General features: G+C 45.1%; 2 protein-coding genes across 2 annotated transcripts in view; one reads left to right on the top strand and one right to left on the bottom strand.

Annotated features, from left to right (window-relative positions):
- LOC129163042 (gastrula zinc finger protein XlCGF57.1) overlaps positions 1-20,056 on the top strand; it is a 436,254-nt gene that overhangs the window by 260,124 nt on the left and 156,074 nt on the right. The window lies entirely within an intron of this gene.
- On the bottom strand, positions 12,201-13,785 carry LOC129152232 (spectrin alpha chain, non-erythrocytic 1-like). Its single transcript, XM_070548746.1, has 6 exons — positions 13,774-13,785; positions 13,570-13,661; positions 13,088-13,489; positions 12,917-13,016; positions 12,598-12,843; positions 12,201-12,257 (listed from the first exon to the last, which is right to left on the bottom strand). Exons 2-6 carry the CDS (start codon positions 13,605-13,607, stop codon positions 12,201-12,203), a joined length of 843 nt encoding a protein of 280 aa, XP_070404847.1. The 5' UTR covers positions 13,608-13,661; positions 13,774-13,785.

The raw sequence follows: 20,056 nt of genomic DNA, 5'->3' as shown, positions 1-20,056 counted from the left end.
GACTCTGTACTTTTTGTTGTTTCTTGGGTTTGTCAGCTTGACCTTACACTTTCCTAATGGGCACAGCCTTGACTTATTGTACATCACAAGAACCTTGTCTGTGTGCTCCATTTTGACGTTCTGGTTCAACATGTTGATGGGAATAACGTTGCATGTTGCTCCACAGTCAACTTGAAACTTGACCAGGCTGTCAACAATCATCATGCCTGCAAACAGCTGCTCTCGTTTCTTTCTGTCTGATTCTTTGATCTGGTTCACTTCTACTGCAGTCTGTGTCAGAGCTGTGACAGTCATTATGTCCTCACAGGAATCTGAGTCCTGCTCCATCACTGTGTGAACTTTTTTCCCATTTTCTCTCTGGCTGCTTTTACTCCTGCATGCTATAGCAAAATGGTTCTCTTTGCCACATTTTTTGCATTTTTTTCCATATGCTGGGCATTTTGATTTGAGTCTTTCATGTGCTCTTCCACAAAATCTGCATGATCTCTTTATCTAGTCTTTTTCCCTCTTTTTGTTTTACTGCATGCAGTTCTTCCTCAGCCTGTCCCGCTATTGTTTTGTTGTATTCTCTTGAAATCTCCATTGCTCTACAAATATCTAGACATCTGTCTAATGTGAGGTTCTCCTCTGAGCAACCTTTCCCTCCAGCTGGAGCTGTTTGTGCCACAGACGATCCTGTCTCTAATCAGTGAGTCTTTTAATTGTCCAAAGTTGCAGGTGCTCGCCAGCATCCTCAGGTCTGTAACATATTTATCAATATTCTCTCCAGGAGCCTGATTGCGTGCAAAAAATCTGTATCTCTCCACAGTCTCATTAACTTTGGGATTGCAGTGTTCATCTATTTTTCTCATCAGCTCACTTACTGTCACTCTTGCCTCAGCTCCGATCAGCGTGCCACAGAGCTCTCTGCCCCGTTCCCCGATCAGATAGTAAAACAGCTTCACTCTCGCCTTTTCCTCAGCATCCGGCAGAGCTAGTTCCGTGTAGAGTGTAAACTCTTCTTTCCATGTTTTCCACGCCTTAGACAGGTTCACTGCATCCATGCTCCACTGTGCAGGTGGCTTTAATCCATCCATCGTAGCCGCCGCTGCACGCTGCTCGTCAGCGTCTCACCTGCTGTCCCGAGCCGTTAGCACCTCCGAGGCCAATTAGCCTAGCTGGACACGTCGGTACCGTCCACTCAATCTTTCTTCATCCGAGCGCGGTGTGGATCTCTCTAGACCCCGCTGCCACCATGTTTCATCTTGTTCTCTCTATAAATTCCACAAGATGCTCAGTTGACTTTTCCTCGTCCAAGGCAAACCTTTATTGAACACTTAATCAGACATGTGTGTCTATCTCTCACCCTTCGGTGTTACACTCTCTAGACTCCGGGCGGAACACACGGATAAGAGCAATTCTCATTGCTACAAGCTCTTCAGACAGCTGTGCAGTGAAAATGATGAGATGTTTGAGCACTTGCTGCTGCACGCGGAGGTTCGCTGGCTGTCCAGAGGAAACTGCCTGTCTAGTCTTTGTGAGCTCTTTGCCACAGTTTGAGTTTCTTGGGACCAAAGATGTAGATCTCAGGAATAACTTGTTTTCCAGCCAATGTGACATTTTCTACCTTGCTGACCCTTTCAAAAAAATGAACGAGGTGACCCTCAAGCTCCAGGGAAATGGGGTGACACTGGTCCACTCTAAAACCACCATCTGCAGTTTTCTTGTCAAGATGGACCTGTACAGAGAGACTGTAGGCCGCCGGCATTTAACCACTTCCCTCGTCTGGCCACGGTATTATTCTAATATTCTATTATTATTCTGTTGTATTATTATTTTCTGCCTTAAATTAAATCTTTTTGCTATTCTTTGTATGTGCTTTCAGGTGTCAAGCAAGTTGACTGATGAGGAACTGCTGTGTTACACCGAGCACTTACGGATGATCAAAGCTGACATGGAGCTCCGCTTCAGGGACCTTCAGAACCAGCAAGTACCTGACTGGATTCTGGAGCCTTTTCAGGTGGATGTATTTGAAAAGGAACCCATAATCCAGGAGCATCTCATTGACTTACAAAATGATAAGTAGGCACAAGCTACATTTCGCACATCTGGCTGGCAAGTGATGTGGACTGTGCATGGCCACCGTTTTCCTACATTGTGGGAAAAAGCCCAGCTTCTGCTCCTAGCTTTTCCCACTTCTTATCTTGTTGAGCAGGGATTCAGCCAGGTACTGTACATGCAATCAAAATACCGAAACCGGCTAAATCTGATAGCCTCAGGTGCACTCCGGCTCAAGTTAACATCTCTCAATCCATCCACAAAAACACTTGCAGCAAATCACCAGGGACAAGGGTCTCACTAATCTACCCACAGCGATGATGACTCTGCTTAAGCAATTTTTTATGATCCTTTATTTTATGACTTATTTGTATTAAACAGTTTCAAAGTCTAGGCTGAATTGTTATTTTTTTGTAATCATGATTTTTGTATCAAAAAACTTTCTATTTCTCTGCATTGGTGGGCAGTAAGGCATTTCAGCATGACTTAGGGGGGCTTTTAGCTAAAAAAGGTTGAGAAACCTTGGACTAATAGATATATGGAGACTGTTTAACCCAAATACAAAGGATTTCACCTTCATTTCACATTGTCATAAAACAATTTCAAGGATATATTTTTTCTTACTTAGCAATTCCCTGGTAGAGAAAATAACAAATTGCAACATACAACCAATATCTATTACAGATCATGCACCTGTGGAACTACTATTTTTGGCGAGCCAGAAGGTTGAACGAAGGGGAAGATGGAGACCAAACATTGGATTACTGTCAGATTTATCTTTTAGAAAGGCAGTGGAGGAGGACTTGAAAGTATTTTTTGAAATCAATATAGGTAGTACTGCAGAAATAATCACAGTATGGGAGGCCTCAAAGGCATACATCACAGGAAAATGTATAGCACATGCAGCTAGAAAGAAAAAAGAGAGTATTAACAAGATTAAGGAATTAGAGGAGGAAATAAAAAGAAAAGAACTAGAACTATCAAAAAGCATTTCTGATAGTAAACTTCAGGAATTATGTCAACTTAAATACTCCCTACACAGCATATATAACAAGAAAGCAGAATATGCTTTGTTTAGGCTAAAAACAAGTTATTATGAAGGAGGGGAGAAAATGGGGAAATTGTTGGCTAGACAACTAAAAGAAAAAAATAATAGTAATGCCATCCCAGTTATAAAACAGGGGGATGAAGAAATTTACACAGCTAAAGGCATAAATAATATCTTCCAATATTACGAAAAATTGTACACATCTTCAATCTCGGTGGATAAGCCAAAAGAGAATATAGAACGGTTCCTTCTGAATGTAGGTCTGCCCAGGCTTAAAAGTCATGAAACAGAGGGACTAGATTTGCCTATAACTGAGGCCGAAATTAGGAAGGTGATTGCCTCCATGAAAAATGGGAAGTCACCAGGTTATGACGGACTTCCTGTGGAGTACTATAAGACCTTTGCAGATATTGTTGCACCAATACTCCGTGAGATATACCAGGAAATGTTTGATAAGGGCTGCGTGGCACCAACTTTAATGAAGCGGTGATATCACTAATCCCCAAACTAGGTAAAGATCCAACTGACCCTTCAAGTTATAGACCCAATTTATCCTCATGTAATCCCTTTTTCATCTAAATGAAATGAGTGCCGTTCATGGCTACTCTCGTGGTCTGCCTGTATCTGTTTTGTCTACATCTGTGTGTGTGTAACCTTGGTCAGACTGTGCTGCGGAGTCAAATTCATATGCTTCGGGACGCTGGAGCACTGGCAATAAAGCTTTTCTGATTCTTCTGATCCTGATACCCAATTTTTCATGAAACAAGCAGACAAAAGAGCTGATATCTTACATAAAATATATTTTGAGTGACTGAAATAATTTTTTAAAATCAGCCTTGGATATGTCAAGAGTCTGGCAAAATATCACATTTTATGCTTTTTTAGTTTTTGTGTAGCAGCAGATTTAAAATTCACCACCCTCTTGTGCCTGTTATGGTCAAAAACGTCCCATTGACTTCAATGCAAACCACAGTTGTTGATCCTGTACCATCTGCATCAAATATTCATGCTTTCTGTGATGTTTTGGTTTCATTTTGGACAAAAGTAGTCAAATTTATGATTTTTACTGCTCACCACCAAATTCAGTCATTTCTCCATATGTTGCCCAGGGGAGAAAGCTTACACATTTCTGTGTGTGTGCGCGTGTGCGTGCGTGCATCAAAGCACGAACCAGGCTCTGCTGCTGAAAACACTAAAACCATAAAGAATCCTAAACTTCCAAGATGCTTATTTTATATTTGTGATAATATTATAATAATAACAACAACAGCAGGAGGCAGTGGGCTGGATCAGGGTTTAATGACAGCTACCTTTAGCCTGGCCTGCCAGACTCATCCTTTAATTGTGCACAGAGAAAGAGTCTGGTAACTCACAGGCAGAGAGGCACATGAGGGGCGGGACTTGCCACCTCAAAAATAACCAATCAGAAAAAAGACAGAAATGCCGACTGTACCGTGCGACACTGTAGTTTTTTAGCTGTAGTGAAAAATGGCGTCTGGCAACGGCGCAAACATCTTTTTTTTTTTAGAGGAAAGTTTTTAGCGCTTCTACTTGTTGTTTTAAAAATGTGTCCAAGTCATTTATAACAGAGGAAAGAGCCGCTTCAGACGCCATGTTTATGACAAACTCGGCGTTATGGTGTGTGACGAACGCTGCTCAGCGCTGATTGGCTCGGTTAGAATTGTCAGCGGGTGGGGTTATTTGAACAGGATAGTTCCCAGAGCCTTTCTCTGTGCAGAATTAAACAGAGGAGGAGTCTGGCAGGCCAGGCTAAACTATCTCCCCTTCACTAACCAGCTAACTGACCCTTCCTTTGGGGACATTTTGACTTTTGTCATCTCCTTATATCCATCGTGTCTCTGAGGAGAAACAAGCAAACAAGAAGAAAACATCTAACTCAAAGGTAGACTAAAGTTTTCTCCCAGTTTAAAGGTGAATGTAACATAAACCCAGGTCACCCTGGTTCATGAAACAGAACACAGTTCAGTAGGAACTTCTACAGGCTGACAGCTAAACTACATCATAGTTTCTCTTTGACTGTTCTGAGCTCCTTCCAGCTGCATTTGTGCAGGTCGCACGTCACCGGTTCCAACAGATTTATTTATTTAATCTACTCTTGGTCATGTCGGGGGCTTTCGCCGAGAATTGAAGGATTTTCATGTCTGGAAATAGTCCGCAATGTCTCCCTTAAACGACGCTCATGCAGCTTAAGTCTGTGTGTGTGTGTGTGTGTGTGTGTGTGTGTGTGTGTGTGTGTGTGTGTGTGTGTGTGTGTGTGTGTGTGTGCGTGTGTGCGTGTGTGCGTGTGTGCGTGCACATGCTCCTCACAGCAGTGAGGAGAGACGCAGCTTCTGTCAGAGGCACCGTTGATTCAATTCAATTTAAGTTTATTTCTATAGCGCCAAATCACGACAAGAGTCGTCTCAAGGCCCTTCACACAGTAAACATTACAATCCAGGTCAGTTCATTAAGCCAATCAGTAAAAAGTTTCCTAAATAAGGAACCCAGCAGGTTGCATCGAATCACTGACTAGTGTCAGAGTCTTTACAGCAATCCTCATACTAAGCAAGCATTTAGCGACAGTGGAGAGGAAAGAAAGAAAAAAACATGTTTTATATAGCACCTCTCAAAATAAAGATCATGAATACAAAAAATAATTTAAAGCATAAAAAATAATTTTTTCAATGATTAAAAAGTTGTTTAAAATGAGAGAAATTATTAAAAATTGTGATTAAAAAAGAATAATATTGTAAGGAAAGGGAGAGAAAATTAATAGGAAAGAGGGAAATCAGTGGATTGCGAGGAAAGGCAGAATCATAGACTGTACATACTGGACAAAATGATTCCATAGGCTCCAATAACACGTTTTTTCTCTATAATGGGAGGTGGCCACCACCGCCATTTTGACCGTGTCACAGGTTCCGTCCAGCCCAGACAATTCCATAAAAGGGAAGAGAGGAGGAGCTGAGGGTGGGGCTGTAAGGCTGGGCTTGAGTGACGACACCCGTGCGAACTAGCTACGAGCTAACCTGAAGCTAACCCTGGCTAACCCAAAGCGAACGCGGAGGTGGGAGCCGAGCTAACGGATGTAGCCACCTAGCTTCAACCCAACCGGAGCTAACTGGAACACCCATCGACCTGAACCTCACACGGAGTTTAGGTGGAGGTTTTCGGCGCCTGTTCGTGACAAGTACCTGGATTAAAAAAGTATTGAATAGGTAAGTTTGTAATTTATTTCCTTAATGAAAACATTTTGCTTTGAGCAAGTTTTCAGTACCATATCTTCCGGGCTATCGCTCCTGAGTCGCACCAGCCATTAAATGTATAATGAAGAAGAGAAAATATATTTAAGTCATATTTTGGGGGGACATTTTATTATCTTTCTTACAAAATCTGAGGCCAAGCGTTTCACATTGCAACACAAGCACCGGTAACCATAACAAAATGAACAACAGCCAGCAGAGGAGAGGATGGCGGTGTTTCAAACCCTCCCGGCCGGTGAGGAGAGCTCATTCCTGGGCTGGAGCCGGCCCTCAGCACCCCGCCACAGGCTCTAACAGATGCTGGAGGTGTTTGAAACCCTCCCAGCGGGACAGGGGAACTCATTCTTGGGTCGGAGTCGGCTCGCAGCAGCGCGCCACGTTCTCCAGTCGAGGAAGGCTGTTTTTGAAACCCTCGTAGCGGGACAGGGGAACTCATTCTTGTGTGGGTCGGAGTCGGCCCGCAGCAGCGCGGTGTAGCCTACATATTTTGTTATATAAGTCGCTCCAGAGTATAAGTAGCAGGACCAGCCAGAATATGTAAAAAAGTGCGAGTTATAGTCCGGAAAATATTGCAGTTATTAGTATTCGAGCTAAATTAGCAGCCTAAATTCATTTCATATATTTCCAAAATGTAATACTTGTTTGTATCTTGTACAGCCAACTAGCCTTTATTCTGGACTCAGTACAATTTACCAAAAGTAAAGAGACATTATACAGATGAAGTAAGCACAAGATAACTTACTGGAAGACACAGAATTATCAGAACCAGAACAAGAGAGCCTGATAACAGTCATGTGAAAACAACAGTTAAAAAGTATGTATGTATAATACAAATAAAAATATATTAGAATTATTGTAACTCACTGTGATCCAAACAATAAATCAGCCATAGCTGATTAGTAAATATGACATGAGGTCTGGGAGTTTTAAAGTTTCATTCTTTTATTACATTATTTTCTTAGATCTGTTTAAATGTCACCATGGCAGCCTGTGTCTCCAACATCACCTACACAACGCAGCAAGTGCAAGTTCCAAATACCTGTCTTGACCACTTCATGTATGGTTTTGTACTTTAAACAGCTAGGCAAAACCTGTTAATTTTTTCCCCCATAGCCATTTGGGTCATTGGAGACAGCTACGTGAGGCATGGTGCCCAGAGAGCTGCAGAGACCGTCGGAGACAACCTTGGCCTCCCTGACGTCTGTGTCTCCTGGTTTGGTTGGGGCGGACCATCGACATACATACATGTGCCGACACTTTGCGCCCTGTTTTATAAAATGTAGTGTTAAAAATGAATGTTTTTGCTCAATTACTGGAATTTCTTTGGTTAAGGCAAAAGTGAGGAATAATCATTTACAAGTTATTTGTACAACAGGAACATTTTAAATCCCAACAGTTTCTTAGCAGACAATAGAAATGTGTTCTTTACTAACTTTACTTGGTTTGAAAATCTTACTAAAATAAACTTGAGTGCCGTATTGCAAAACCCAATCATACTTGTTATGTAAACATTAGCTTTGTAGATATTTTTTACAGATATATATTTGTGTGCAACAAAAACCAAACTTAAATAATTTGTCATTCTTTATTGAAAAACAACAAAATACAGGTATACAGAAAGTGTGGGAAAATGATAATGTTAAAGTATTGCACTATAAATGTAATCCTATTTATCTTTAAAAAGAAAAACTCTAAAAATGTCCTGTACAGCAACATGACAGAAGAATGGTGGTCTGTCTGTCAGAATGTGCTGAACAGATTTGCTCTTTGAAGAGGAGTGTCATGTTTGGAGGAAGGTACTTAACCCAAGACATGCAGAATACAACACTGACCAAAAACTGATTTATTTATAAGGAGGAACTTAAGGTGCACAGATAAGTCTGTGGTTGGAACTCAGCGTCTGGAGGAGGGAGAACACAGGTGAGCATAGGTTCTGGTCAGAGGTGGAAAGTAACGAATTACATTTACTCACGTTACTGTAATTGAGTAGCTTTTTTTGTAAATTTATACTTTTTAAGTCGTTTTTAAAATCTGTACTTTTACTTTTACTTGAGTAAGTTTTTAAAAAAGAATTGTAATTCGCTACATTTTAAATCATATCCGTTACTGAGTAAAAATAAATTGTAGGCTTAATAAATTAAAAATATTACGTGTAGCAGCGTCGGAACAGAAAGAGACACCTGCATGAGCGCCACGTCTAAACCGGGGGGGCTACACGTTTTATGATGAGGACAAACAGCCATTTTTACCGCAGTTTTGCTCAAAAACATCAGTTCTGTGATCCACTCGCTGTTTACCTCCTCTCTCCCTCCTCTCCTGTGGGTTGGAACCCGCACCTTCGCGCACCGGTGTGATGTCATCAGAATTCTGCTCGGTTCGGCAACCAGACTCGGTTCCGTGTTTGAAATGTGTTTCGTTACCGCGCACGGAAGCGGCAAAATTACGTTTAGCGCTCCTAAGAAGCGGATTCTCAGCGCTCTGCTCATAAAACAGAAGACCTGCAGACCTCTGTGAGTTAATCCTGATACTGTTCAGGTGTAAACATTGTGCTCCATCCCTGTGTTTGAACTCAGAAGATGCTCCTTGATGCCACAGATATGTGATGATTTAGCTTGTTTCTTTATTTTACTCCAGAATAAGAGATTCAATTATTACGAAAGCAGTTCAGTGTAGTTAAATTAGTCATTCAAATGATTCTAACATGCTGCAGTGTGTGTGTGTGTGTGTGTGTGTGTGTGTGTGTGTGTGTAGGACTGCATAAGACAGCATGGTTTCATCAAATCCATGCATCCTATATCTTGGCTGAAGTAATGGCTCAGGAAAATAACTTATATTTAATAAACAATGACGTCTCTGCAGTGTCTATGATAATATTTTATCTTATCTTTGGTCTGGGAGGTGTAACTTATCATGATACAAGCCTTTTAAAATATGTTAAAGTGTTACAAGAGGAGATAAATGCATGAATTTGAAGTTCATGTTTGGAGACCAACCTTCACAGTTTGGAGGCTCACGCTGGTGAGGAGACACCATTAGTTCTAGTAACACCTGAGCTCCCACGGCCTGTTCTGACAGGATGGACGTTACGGGACCCTTAAGGATTCCAGTTGGATGATTGGAGGATTATTTAGGAGGATTGGAATGAACAAACTGATTTCAGTGGTGAAGGGTTAAAGGTATTGGCTCAGCATTAAAATTGTAGAAATGCAAAATAACTACACTTTATTATCTATATAAACATGTACTGGGTCCAGTTTTTTTTATTTTATTAAGGACTTTTGTCATAAATGATTACAGAAAATCCAAATCCTCTCCTCCAGACAGTGAAGAACTGTGTTTCGCATAGGTCACTCCAGCACGTAAAACAAGCTAGCTGCTGATGCTAATATTGTGAATCACTGTTATTTGTTTACTTTCATGCTCCTAATTATTACGTAAAATTGTGTTTACAGCTGCAGCAAAAGGTCCTCTCTCTCTCTCTCTCTCTCTCTCTCTCTCTCTCTCTCTCTCTCTCTCTCTCTCTCTCTCTCTCTCTCTCTCTCTCTCTCTCTCTCTCTCTCTCTCTCTCTCTCTCTCTCTCTCTCTCTCTCTCTCTCTCTCTCTCTCTCTCTCTCTCTCTCTCTCTCTCTCTCTCTCTCTCTCTCTCTCTCTCTCTCTCTCTCTCTCTCTCTCTCTCTCTCTCTCTCTCTCTCTCTCTCTCTCTCTCTCTCTCTCTCTCTCTCTCTCTCTCTCTCTCTCTCTCTCTCTCAACATTAGAACCTCCATGACATCCTGGATTAGTGCAAACAACGAGTTGAGCTAAGGAGTTACTCCAGCATCAGGAAGATTTATTCTGGTAAATTGTAGGTTCATTATTTTCCAGAGTTATGTCAATAAATACACACCGCAGTAAAACTGTAGATTACTGAACTATAATGGGACACATGATGGAGCTAAGACTAGCTGAAAACTTGCCAGCTTAGAGCTTCCAGTGAAGCACAGAAATGAAATATTTAAGAAAAGTAAACAAACTGTACCGATTTTGGTTCTGAAGATGAACAGAATCCTCCTCTATGTCCAAATCAGGTCGCAGGTCTTCTGAGTCAAACGGTCTAAAACATGTCTGCACCTCTGGTAGTGATATCCAGCTGGCGGGGTCGAAGTTCGGTTGAACTTCTCCAGTAATCTAACATCCGTTCTCGTCGCCGTATCCCAGAGAAAAAACAAATCTGACAGACTAGTAGAGGCTTCAGAAGCTACATCTGACTGATGACACATTGTTCTCTGCTATAACGCTAACGCAGAAACAGCAGAGTCAGGTGTTGTTTACTACAGCTGTTTCAGCAGAGCTCCATGTGAAACGTCACCAGCTGCCCAGGGCTTAGACCGGAAGTTAGTTTCTGTTTTTCCTGCGCCAGTCACAAACATCAGATTTTCTTACAATTACAGCCGACAAAATCCAAAAACCTTTTTCATCTGAGATTTTAATACACATTTACACATGCTGTTCAAATGAATTTTGCCTCTGGCCGATATCTTTAAATGAGTGAGTGAACCCACTACCAAAGATGAACTCTGCTAACTTTAAAAATCAGCTGCTCTAAATAAGCATTCAGGGAAAAGTCATGGGCCTGTGACTATAACCTAATTTATGTTACTAGTTTGCAGTGTAACTGCCTTTGTACTTCAATATGCATATTTGTTCATTTAATTAAAAAAACGGCCACTTTGACAGTTATACCCCATTGTCTTTTTTTAACTATTCAGAAGAGCCCGTCCTTGCACAGTCAAAAAAGTAACTAAGTAACTTTTACTCTGACTACATTTGAAATAAGCTACTTTTTACTTTTACTTGAGTACATTTTGAGGCAGGTAATTTTACTTGTAATTGAGTAAAATTTCATGAAAGTAATTATACTTGTACTTAAGTACAACATTTTAGTACTCTTTCCACCTCAGTTCTGGTTTTAAAATCCATTGTAGGCAGGCAGAGGTGTTCAGCAGACTTACTGTGGGGGGGGGGGGGGGTGTATGTGTTGGCTGGAGGAGGGAGAGGTAGAGAGCCGGGGGAAGCGCAGGAGAGGGAGCAGAGGTGGAGAGAAGCGGGGCATCCTGGTGGATGGGGCACTGGGTGAGATGAGAGGTGGGTTATGGAGGGTGGTGATAAGGTCCGTGTGCTGAATATCAGAATCCTGGAGTAGAGGTCAGTATCCAATGAGGTCGACAGGAATCCTGAAGAATGGTAAATCCAATATAAGAGCAAAAACGCTACGAAATAACATTAATCCTAGGAACACTAGAGGTAACACGAGTGGCTGGTTACTACCAAAACTGAGGCAATCTTCTAGCGTCGAATTGTGTCCACCATCCACCTTAAATAGGAAAGCACCCCGCTGATTGCTGATCAGGAACAGCTGGGCCACTCCCTCTCCTGGCAAGAGACTCACAGATGGTTAAGAGAACAGGAGTACTCACCCCGGCTCATGACAAGGAGCCTTAATGTGTACGAGGTTCCCCTTGAGTAATATTGGTTTGGGTTATGTATCGCCGCATCAGCATGTAAATGCTGAACCAATCTGGAATAAAGACTGCTGATAGAGGATAAACAAGTAAATAAGAGAAAAATTAATACAACTAGCAAACCAACATAAAAACAGCAACCAGCAGCTGCACCTGTGAAGAAACATTTCTAAGAGTCATCAAGAAAACGTGGGATGAACAACTATAAACATGTAAACCATGAACCACAAACATCATGAACAACAAACATCAACAAGCATGTGTTCGTGCGTGTGCTGGGATGTGAAGTGTTAGACCGGATCAGGTGCACTCTGGAACGGCCACAAACACCAGAAATCCTTGCTACAGAGAACTCAGCAAGGCTGACACGTCATGGGCCACAGGACACAGGAATCACACAGCATTTCCACCTGAAACAGAATCATTAAAATTAGAATCAAATACAACAGTTGTTCAGTATGACATCAAAAGGATTTTTAAAGAAGGCAATTGGACTTCTTTGGTTTCATGAACACACTGGTACACCAGATCACTGTGTGTGTGTGTGTGTGTCTGTGTGTGTGTGTGTGTGTGAGTGAGTGAATGTGCTTGCGTGCATGCATGTGTGTGTGTGTGTGTGTGTGTGTGTGTGTGTGTGTATGTGTACGTACGTGTGTGTGTGTGTGTATTTGTGTGTGTATGTGTACGTGTGTGTGTGTATTTGTGTGTGTATGTGTACGTGTGTGTGTGTATTTGTGTGTGTGTGTGTACGTGTGTGTGTGTGTGTGTGTATTTGTGTGTGTGCGTGCGTAATCCCACCTGAAGCTCCAGGCACTGATCCAACATCATGCGCCGCTGGACCCAAGCCTTCTCCAGGTCTGCCCGCTCGCGGTCCAGAGCCTCCAGCTTCTGCTGGATCTCAGGACTGGCGTAGTGCCCTCGAGCAAGCAGCTGCTGGCCAAACTGCTCGAAGGCCTGGAAGGTCCCAGCCCGAGCGTCGATCTCCGTCCGGTGTTCCTGCAGGAGGAAGAGAGAGTCAGAGGAAGTGATCCGGTTGCATCGGAAGCGGTCTACAGAACCGGGCAGAAACCTGATGGCGTTCTAAAAGAGCCTCAGCTCCCGTCACATCTTTGGCCAGCTCATCGGAGGACACCAAGCCCCGGATTCCGTTAATCCATGACATCAGGTCCCTGTGAAGAACCACAGCTAGTCAGGAACCACTCCTGGACTGAACCCAGTTCAGGCTCCGCCTCCAGCTCACCTGAAGTCTGACAGGAAGCGCTGCAGGTCGTGAGAGTTCCCCAGCTTCTCCTTGCGCTGGTCGGCCCGACCCACCAGGCTGCTCCAGGCCGTGTTCAGCTCTGTGCATTTCTCCTGGATGTCATCCACAGCCTCAGGGTGGGACTGGATCAGGCGTTCTGCTGTCTCTCCCAGAGATTTCACCTGTGGAGTCACCAGAACCATGAAGAACGTGTCTCCAGAGACAACCCGGGTCCTGGTACCGATCAGGAAGCGGACCTTATCACCCAGAGCTGCCAGGTCACGCTCAAAGCCTTCATGTTTAAGCTGCAGAGCCTGAACGCTGGCCAGGTCGTGGCCGTAGTTGTCTGTGTTCAGGGCCTGGTTCTTCTCCTCGATCCACTCTTTGGTCTCATCAACGTCTCTGAGAAGACATCAGAACTCCGTCTGAGTGTGGGTCCAAACTCTACTGACCTGTAAGCGGCGCATAAGTGTGCGGGGTACCTGTGGAAGCGCTGCACCTCATGGGCGCTGCCCAGCATGTTGCTCCGGTCTTCAGCCAGCTGTTGCAGCGAGCGCCAGCGGTTGTTCAGCTCCTGGAGAGAAACCAAACCCAGTGAGATGAAGGTGGACGCGAGCGGGCTGGACGCCGGACGAGGAAACCTGGAGACGGATCGCTCAGACAGGAAGGGAAGAGCTTCCTCTTACCTTGATGGAATTAAAGTGTTGAGGGTCTGACCTCATGAGGAAATTACTATGCAGTGATTTTCTCCAAAATGACTGTGCTTAAATTGCTCTGAAAAGCAAATAATCACATCAGCACCAAGAAACTTCATTTCCCATGATGCTTTGCACACGGAAGCATTGGGATGATGTCACCGCCTAGTACCAGAAACACGTTCTGCGCATGTGCGGGAAGCCGTGGAGCTTTTCCCGCGAACTAAGACCATAAATCTTCAGCAGAGACAAAGAATCCTCGTTTCTTTTGCCCAGGATACCTGGCGGTAAGGACACGCTTGTCAACGCTCCGACAACTTGAGCACGCGGAAGCTCTAAGTGCCAAGTTGAGCCCACGGAACTGCTGGAAACTAAACTGCAAGCCCATCAGATCTGCTCGTTTCTGCTCCCCTCCAGCTGATGTTTGAGGACACAGAACTGCGGAGGAAAGCAACAACTCCATCAAGCACGCTGTAAGTTATAACTCAGCACAGAAAGAAACTTTGCTGTCTCTGTCCAGCCCGTGGAGAAACACTCGTGAACGCCAAACAACGGAGAAAGCATCAAACCGACGGACGACGCCGAAAGCTGCGGAGAAACACGGAGAACCGTCAAATCAAAGAGGGAGGGACGCCTCGCTCTTCTGGTGATCAGCAACTCATCTCTTTCTCTCTCTCCTTCTTCTTCCGTTAACTCTATAGTCCAGAATAAGCAATAAAACCGCGCTATTGCTTAAAAAGTAGCTTCGTGTTTTCCTCTTTCGTCCCAAACACATCCGTCGGGTCATTTTGAAAGAATAAACTGCTTATTGATCATTGTTTGGTATCTTAAAATGGTTTCTGTCATGGCCAGGCTGAAACTAAAAGATATTAATTTGTGATTAATCTTTTGTGTTGTTTCATGATCTTTTGAAATGTTTTGAGTGATTTAAGGTTAAGTTACTACTGATTCTAAGTGCTTTGGAAGTTAAAGTGCAAGTTGCCACCCACACTTTAGCCAGACAAAGGGGTCAGCCATCTTGTATTCAAGACTCCATTTTGAATCCATACACACGCACACACACACACACACACACACACACTACTCCTTTGTGAGAACAAAGGACCCCATTCATACATCCTCCATCACATGCAAACACATCCATCTTCAATCATATCACACGGTTATTATTCATCTATTCCACTGTTTATTCATTTGACAAATTGTTAATTAAATGTTATAAAATTCAGATTTTTGTGTCCAGTAGCTTTGTTGTGTCGAAGAGAAGTCTCTGCTCCGAGGATTCTACGAACTTCAAGAAAGACTGATAAGAGTTTTGGGTTCATTTCCCTTTCTAATTAAAGGGTGGTGCCCTGAAGATATCTAAGAATATCTTAATTAATTAATAAATCAGTAAATAGTTCCATATTTACAGAATTTATTGAAGAATCCAAAAGTAAGTTAAAGCTTACGAATTGTTCGCTCCTAATAACCCCAACATTTTATTGGTGCCCCGTGTGAGGCTTGGATACACAGAGACTTTCTATCCGGCACAAACAAACAAATAAATCCAAAGAGCTTGAATTAAAAATAATCAGTTGTTCAGCCTTGAACCAGCAACAGAGTGGTGCTGATTTCGCTGAGCAGGAAGCTGCATCGAACTCTCACCAGTAACTCAGTGCTTCTTTAAAGGTGCAACGTGTAAATTAATTCTGGTTGACTTTTAGGTTAAAATTCAGTTTTTCCTTAAAGGTGCAACGTGTAATTAATTCTGGTTAACCTTTTAGGTTAAAATTCAGTTCCTCATTAAAGGTGCAGTGTGTAAGTAATTCTGACTAACCCTTTTAGGCTAAAATTAACTGCTAATTTAGCGACTTTAACTCACAGTGGCTATTATAACTAACTGAAACCTTCACTCAAAGACTGATAACACCTTGTTTGCTAATATTCTGAAGGAATAACTAGCATATTTAACACTGCAAGTGTTGTAAGACGTTGCTACGGCAACGCACCAGCTTTTGCTAAAATACTGAAAGGGATAGTATTTTAGGCGTTAGTCACGGCATTCCGTGCAATCTTAAAACGCTAAAACCTGTGCGCACAAAGGTTAATTTAGTGTTTTTCTGCTACAAAGCTAGCAGTTGCTGCCCAAAAGGTGCAGTTTGAGCTATCTGCAGAAGCTCTACTAGGCTATTTTTGGTTCGGTTGTTAAAATGGAGGGACAGAGTAGTGACCTGACCAACTCCCAGCAACCAGGTGGCGCTGCGGCCCACGACTATGAACCTGGCCTACTTTCTGGACAAATATTGTCCAAACTGGTCGCGGTTGCTCGAGAACCCGACTACCCTTCTAGGGATTTCACTGAAGAACAGCGTAGCGACGAGCTAGAAGCTGTAATTGATCAAATAGAAAACCCGGATGGTACAAAACCAATCCAGGTTCACTTAGCTAAGTTAGCCCTGATCCTCTATCAGAGAGGACTCCAACGTGGTCAGAAGATCATGAACCTCCAGAGTATGCTAGCTGAAAAACAGCGAAATGGAAGGCTGATCGAGGAAGACGACACCCGCACCGATTCTGGGGAAGATGGGGAGGAGACCCCGCCCCCCTCTGCTGATGACAACAGACAGTGGGAAGGGGGGGAACACCGTGACTCTGAGGCTGAGCCAGAGTGCTCTCCCACACCGGTACGAAAGCAAGCCGGCAAAGCCAACCAGGGTCCGCCCAGGACGATCGCCAAAGACCAATTGGTTTCCTCCACCCAAGGAAGCGAGGGACCGCCGTCCCGCCGTAAAGGTAGGCTACCTCCTGATACGTCTCCATACGATAATCAACAGTATGTGGTGTGGGACTCTCTGGACGGACGCACGCCGCAGGGGAGAGATGAAGCTTATCTGTCCCAACCTTCGGCCCCGTTCCCTACACACACTATAGGGCATTCAGGACCACCTAGGGGCCGAGAGCAGTTCGCCCTCGAACCCCAGGTTGGACCACCACCCTCATCTTCACGGCCTTCTCAATCAGTGAGAAGTCGACCAGCTGAGCGGCACCTCTATTTAGACCGCTCCCCCAGTCCACGAAGGGTGCAAGGTGCCGATTGGGGTTATGCACCCCAAGCTGCACCTCAACCATCCACCCATCCTAGTTACTCCGGTATTCGGCATGCCGGTAACCAGCTGCAGGACAAAGCATCATACGCCAGTCCGTATCCGGACAAAGTGTATTACGCAGAAGCCCCAGTTGAAAGACGCAGGCTGCACTACGCAGACGTGCCCCGGGAGGAGGACCTCCCAAGACACCCACGTGACGTGCCAGCAGCCCGCCACAGCATGCCGAACCCCGATTTGGGCCCCAGGAGTCAACAGTGGGAGCCCAGAGCACACCAGCGATATCCAGCACCCTCTGAGACAGACCGTGGGTCAGAGTCAGAGGATGACGCGCCGTACCGTGAGTCAGGGCTCCGTGTACGTCAAATTGAATCGCTAGCTAAAGACATAGAACGCTTTGATCCTAACACCAATGAATCCAATGTCGACGATTATCTCAGGGAGATAGAACGTTGTCTGCTTGATCTTCCAGCACCTTCTTCAAGGGAAAAGCTCAAGCTAATTTGGAAAACCACATCTAGAACGGTGCACGGTTTCATGGAAACTCTACCATCTGACATTCGAGATCGGTACTCCTCGCTCTGCCGAGCGTTGAGAGATGAATACGCCACGTATGCAGACTCTGCGTCAGCTACAATGGGGGCCTTCTCCATCAAACACGGGAGGAACGAACCCCCCAGAGAGTATTATCGCCGACTCAAAAGTGCTTATTTCCAAGGTCGAAACGGCCCTGGGCTCGAGGAAGACCCTGCCTTCAGATCCCTGTTCATTCACAACCTGCACGAGTGTGTTCGCTCCGAAGTCTCAATGTATTGTCGGATAAAAAAACTGACAACTCAGGAGATTAGGAGATACGCTCAACAGGCTTGGGAAGCCGGCGGAAAGCCTCAAAAGCCTGACGCACATCACCGCGTCATGCACCTAGCTCCCGACGCCGAGCCGCGTTTGGAGCTCGAAGGCACAGAAGCTCCACCCACTAAGCCAAAATCTGCTAAAACTAGACCTGATAAACCACGAGAGCAGTCCCAATCTCCTCAACAGGGGAAGGGGGGTGCTGATTGGCCGCCTAGGTCTGGACAATCAGACAGGAAGTGGCCCAACCAAAACCAACGGCATGCAGGTCGGAACAATGGAAGGTTTAAGGAGCGCTGCCCACAGGTAGGTCCCGAACGCGAGTCCGCAGGTGAGTACTTGACCAAAGCCGACCTCCAGGAAATGTTTCAGCAGTTCCTAGCTAAACAGAAGGAACAGCTGAGATCTGCAGATGAGACCCCTGCACCAAAGTCTTCTTCTAAGAAGCCAGACCCAGAGCCAACGTCCGCATGACTAGGCGTGGCTCAACCCCCCAGCGTGGCCAGGACTTACCTGATCAGTTGGGGAAACACTACTGGTAGACCACCGGAGTCTCCTGAAATCTACCCCCCAGAGAAACCAGATACTAAATTTCTGAAGTTCCTTGGTGACTTAACAAACCATGATCATGCTCGCCGTTTGTACTGTAGCACCAATCTAGGTGGATGCATACAAGTTGATGCTCTGCTGGATACCGGCTCAGAAATAACCCTGATGTGCTCCACACTGTTCCATCGCGTGTCTGACACCATGCGGTCGCTCGGGAAACCAGTCCAGGTTGAACCTTGTGACCTGAAAATCACCAGCTACACCCAGACCCGGGAGTGTATCACTCACCGGGCGTGGCTGGACATCACCTTCCAAGACATGACTCTGGTTCACCCGTTTTATGTCTGCCAGCTAGACACTGAACCACTTCTCGTTGGTCAGGACCTGCTTGAACGTCTAGCTCCCCTCATCGACTGTCAGAAGGGTCAACTGTGGGCCCAGGTGAACACACCTAAGCCCTGGAACCCGGATAGCAGCCGACCATCCTCCATTCTTGAAGTCAGCATAAGTGAGCAGCAAAACCCTTGTTCCAAGGTCATGCCCCTCCCTACAGCTCCCACAGACGATGTCCGCCTGCAAAGGCATGAAACCGCTCCTGGAACTCCGTTCCGCGCACATTCATCTTTTCTCTGCTCGCTGAAGAACGTCAGCCTGCAGCCATATGCACCACACATAGTTGGTGGTCTTACCATCAACTGCACCCACATCTCAGATGCTCGCCTTGCTCTTTGATCTGAAAAGTCAGCCATCAGCCAGCAGACGTTTGAACACCTGCGTCAGAAGGACCCCCTTCTGGTCAGTGTGACACGTAGCCATCGGCTCCTGTCACCTACTTGGCCGCAGAGGCTCCTGAAAGCGCCAGAGGTCTGCTCTCTGACTATCCAGCTTGGAGCAAGACAGCTCACACATACATTCAGCATCATACCACAGCTTGATCCACCTGCACTCATCGGAGCAGATCTGCTGGTTCGACTCGGTGCCCAGCTGGACACTTGCAATCAAGTCCTTTGGGCTCGAGCCACACCATCCTCTGAGCCTCGCTCAGAAGGCCCTGAACACTTGCTGTCCGGTCAGACCATTCCACAGGCCTGCCGTGCAGTGGTTGAGGCCAGCACGGTTCTGCCCCCACAGGTCAAAGGAGTGCCTGTTCGTCTGACTCTGATGAAGCATCAGAAGCTGCCAGGCACACAGGCCTTCTTCCAGCCATCACCACACTTCTTGGAGCTCAACTTAGCCGTCTGTGGCACGCCACTCTTGGAGCTGAACAATCGTTCTGCGTACTTGTTGGTCGAAAATCCGACCCAGAGTCCTATCCACATGCCGGCAGGAAAGCCCTTGGGCATGCTGATAGATAGCTCATTCCATGACTTTGAACTTTCAGTCCCCGTGATCGGACAACTTCCGTTGTTCTTGAACGACAGACAGGTTGGTGCAGACACATTCAGTACTTTCCCTTCACAAATGATTACCATCAAGCGGCATGAAGCCCTTCCTAAGGAACCCATTTGCAGTGCAACCTTAGATACTGACAACGGTCAGTGTCTAACGGTTTTTGCAATAAATACTCAACCCTCTGAGTCACCGGTTGAAAGCCCGGAACATCAGAGACCCTCCTCCTCTGAACCTTATGACGGCTTCGAGGCCGAAGTCAGCCAGCAGCTTGACAAAGCGGATGCGCTGGAGTCAGAGGAGCAGAGAGCAGCGCTTAGAAGCCTGTTCTATGAGTTTCAGTCCATCTTATCCAGGGACTCCCTGGACTGTGGACTCACAAACCTGCACACGGTTCG

This window comes from Nothobranchius furzeri, chromosome 2, assembly GCF_043380555.1.
Source record: "Nothobranchius furzeri strain GRZ-AD chromosome 2, NfurGRZ-RIMD1, whole genome shotgun sequence".
Taxonomy (NCBI): Eukaryota; Metazoa; Chordata; class Actinopteri; order Cyprinodontiformes; family Nothobranchiidae; genus Nothobranchius; species Nothobranchius furzeri.
The sequence above is the reverse complement of the archived record's forward strand: the minus strand, read 5'-3'. Positions and strand labels throughout refer to the sequence as shown.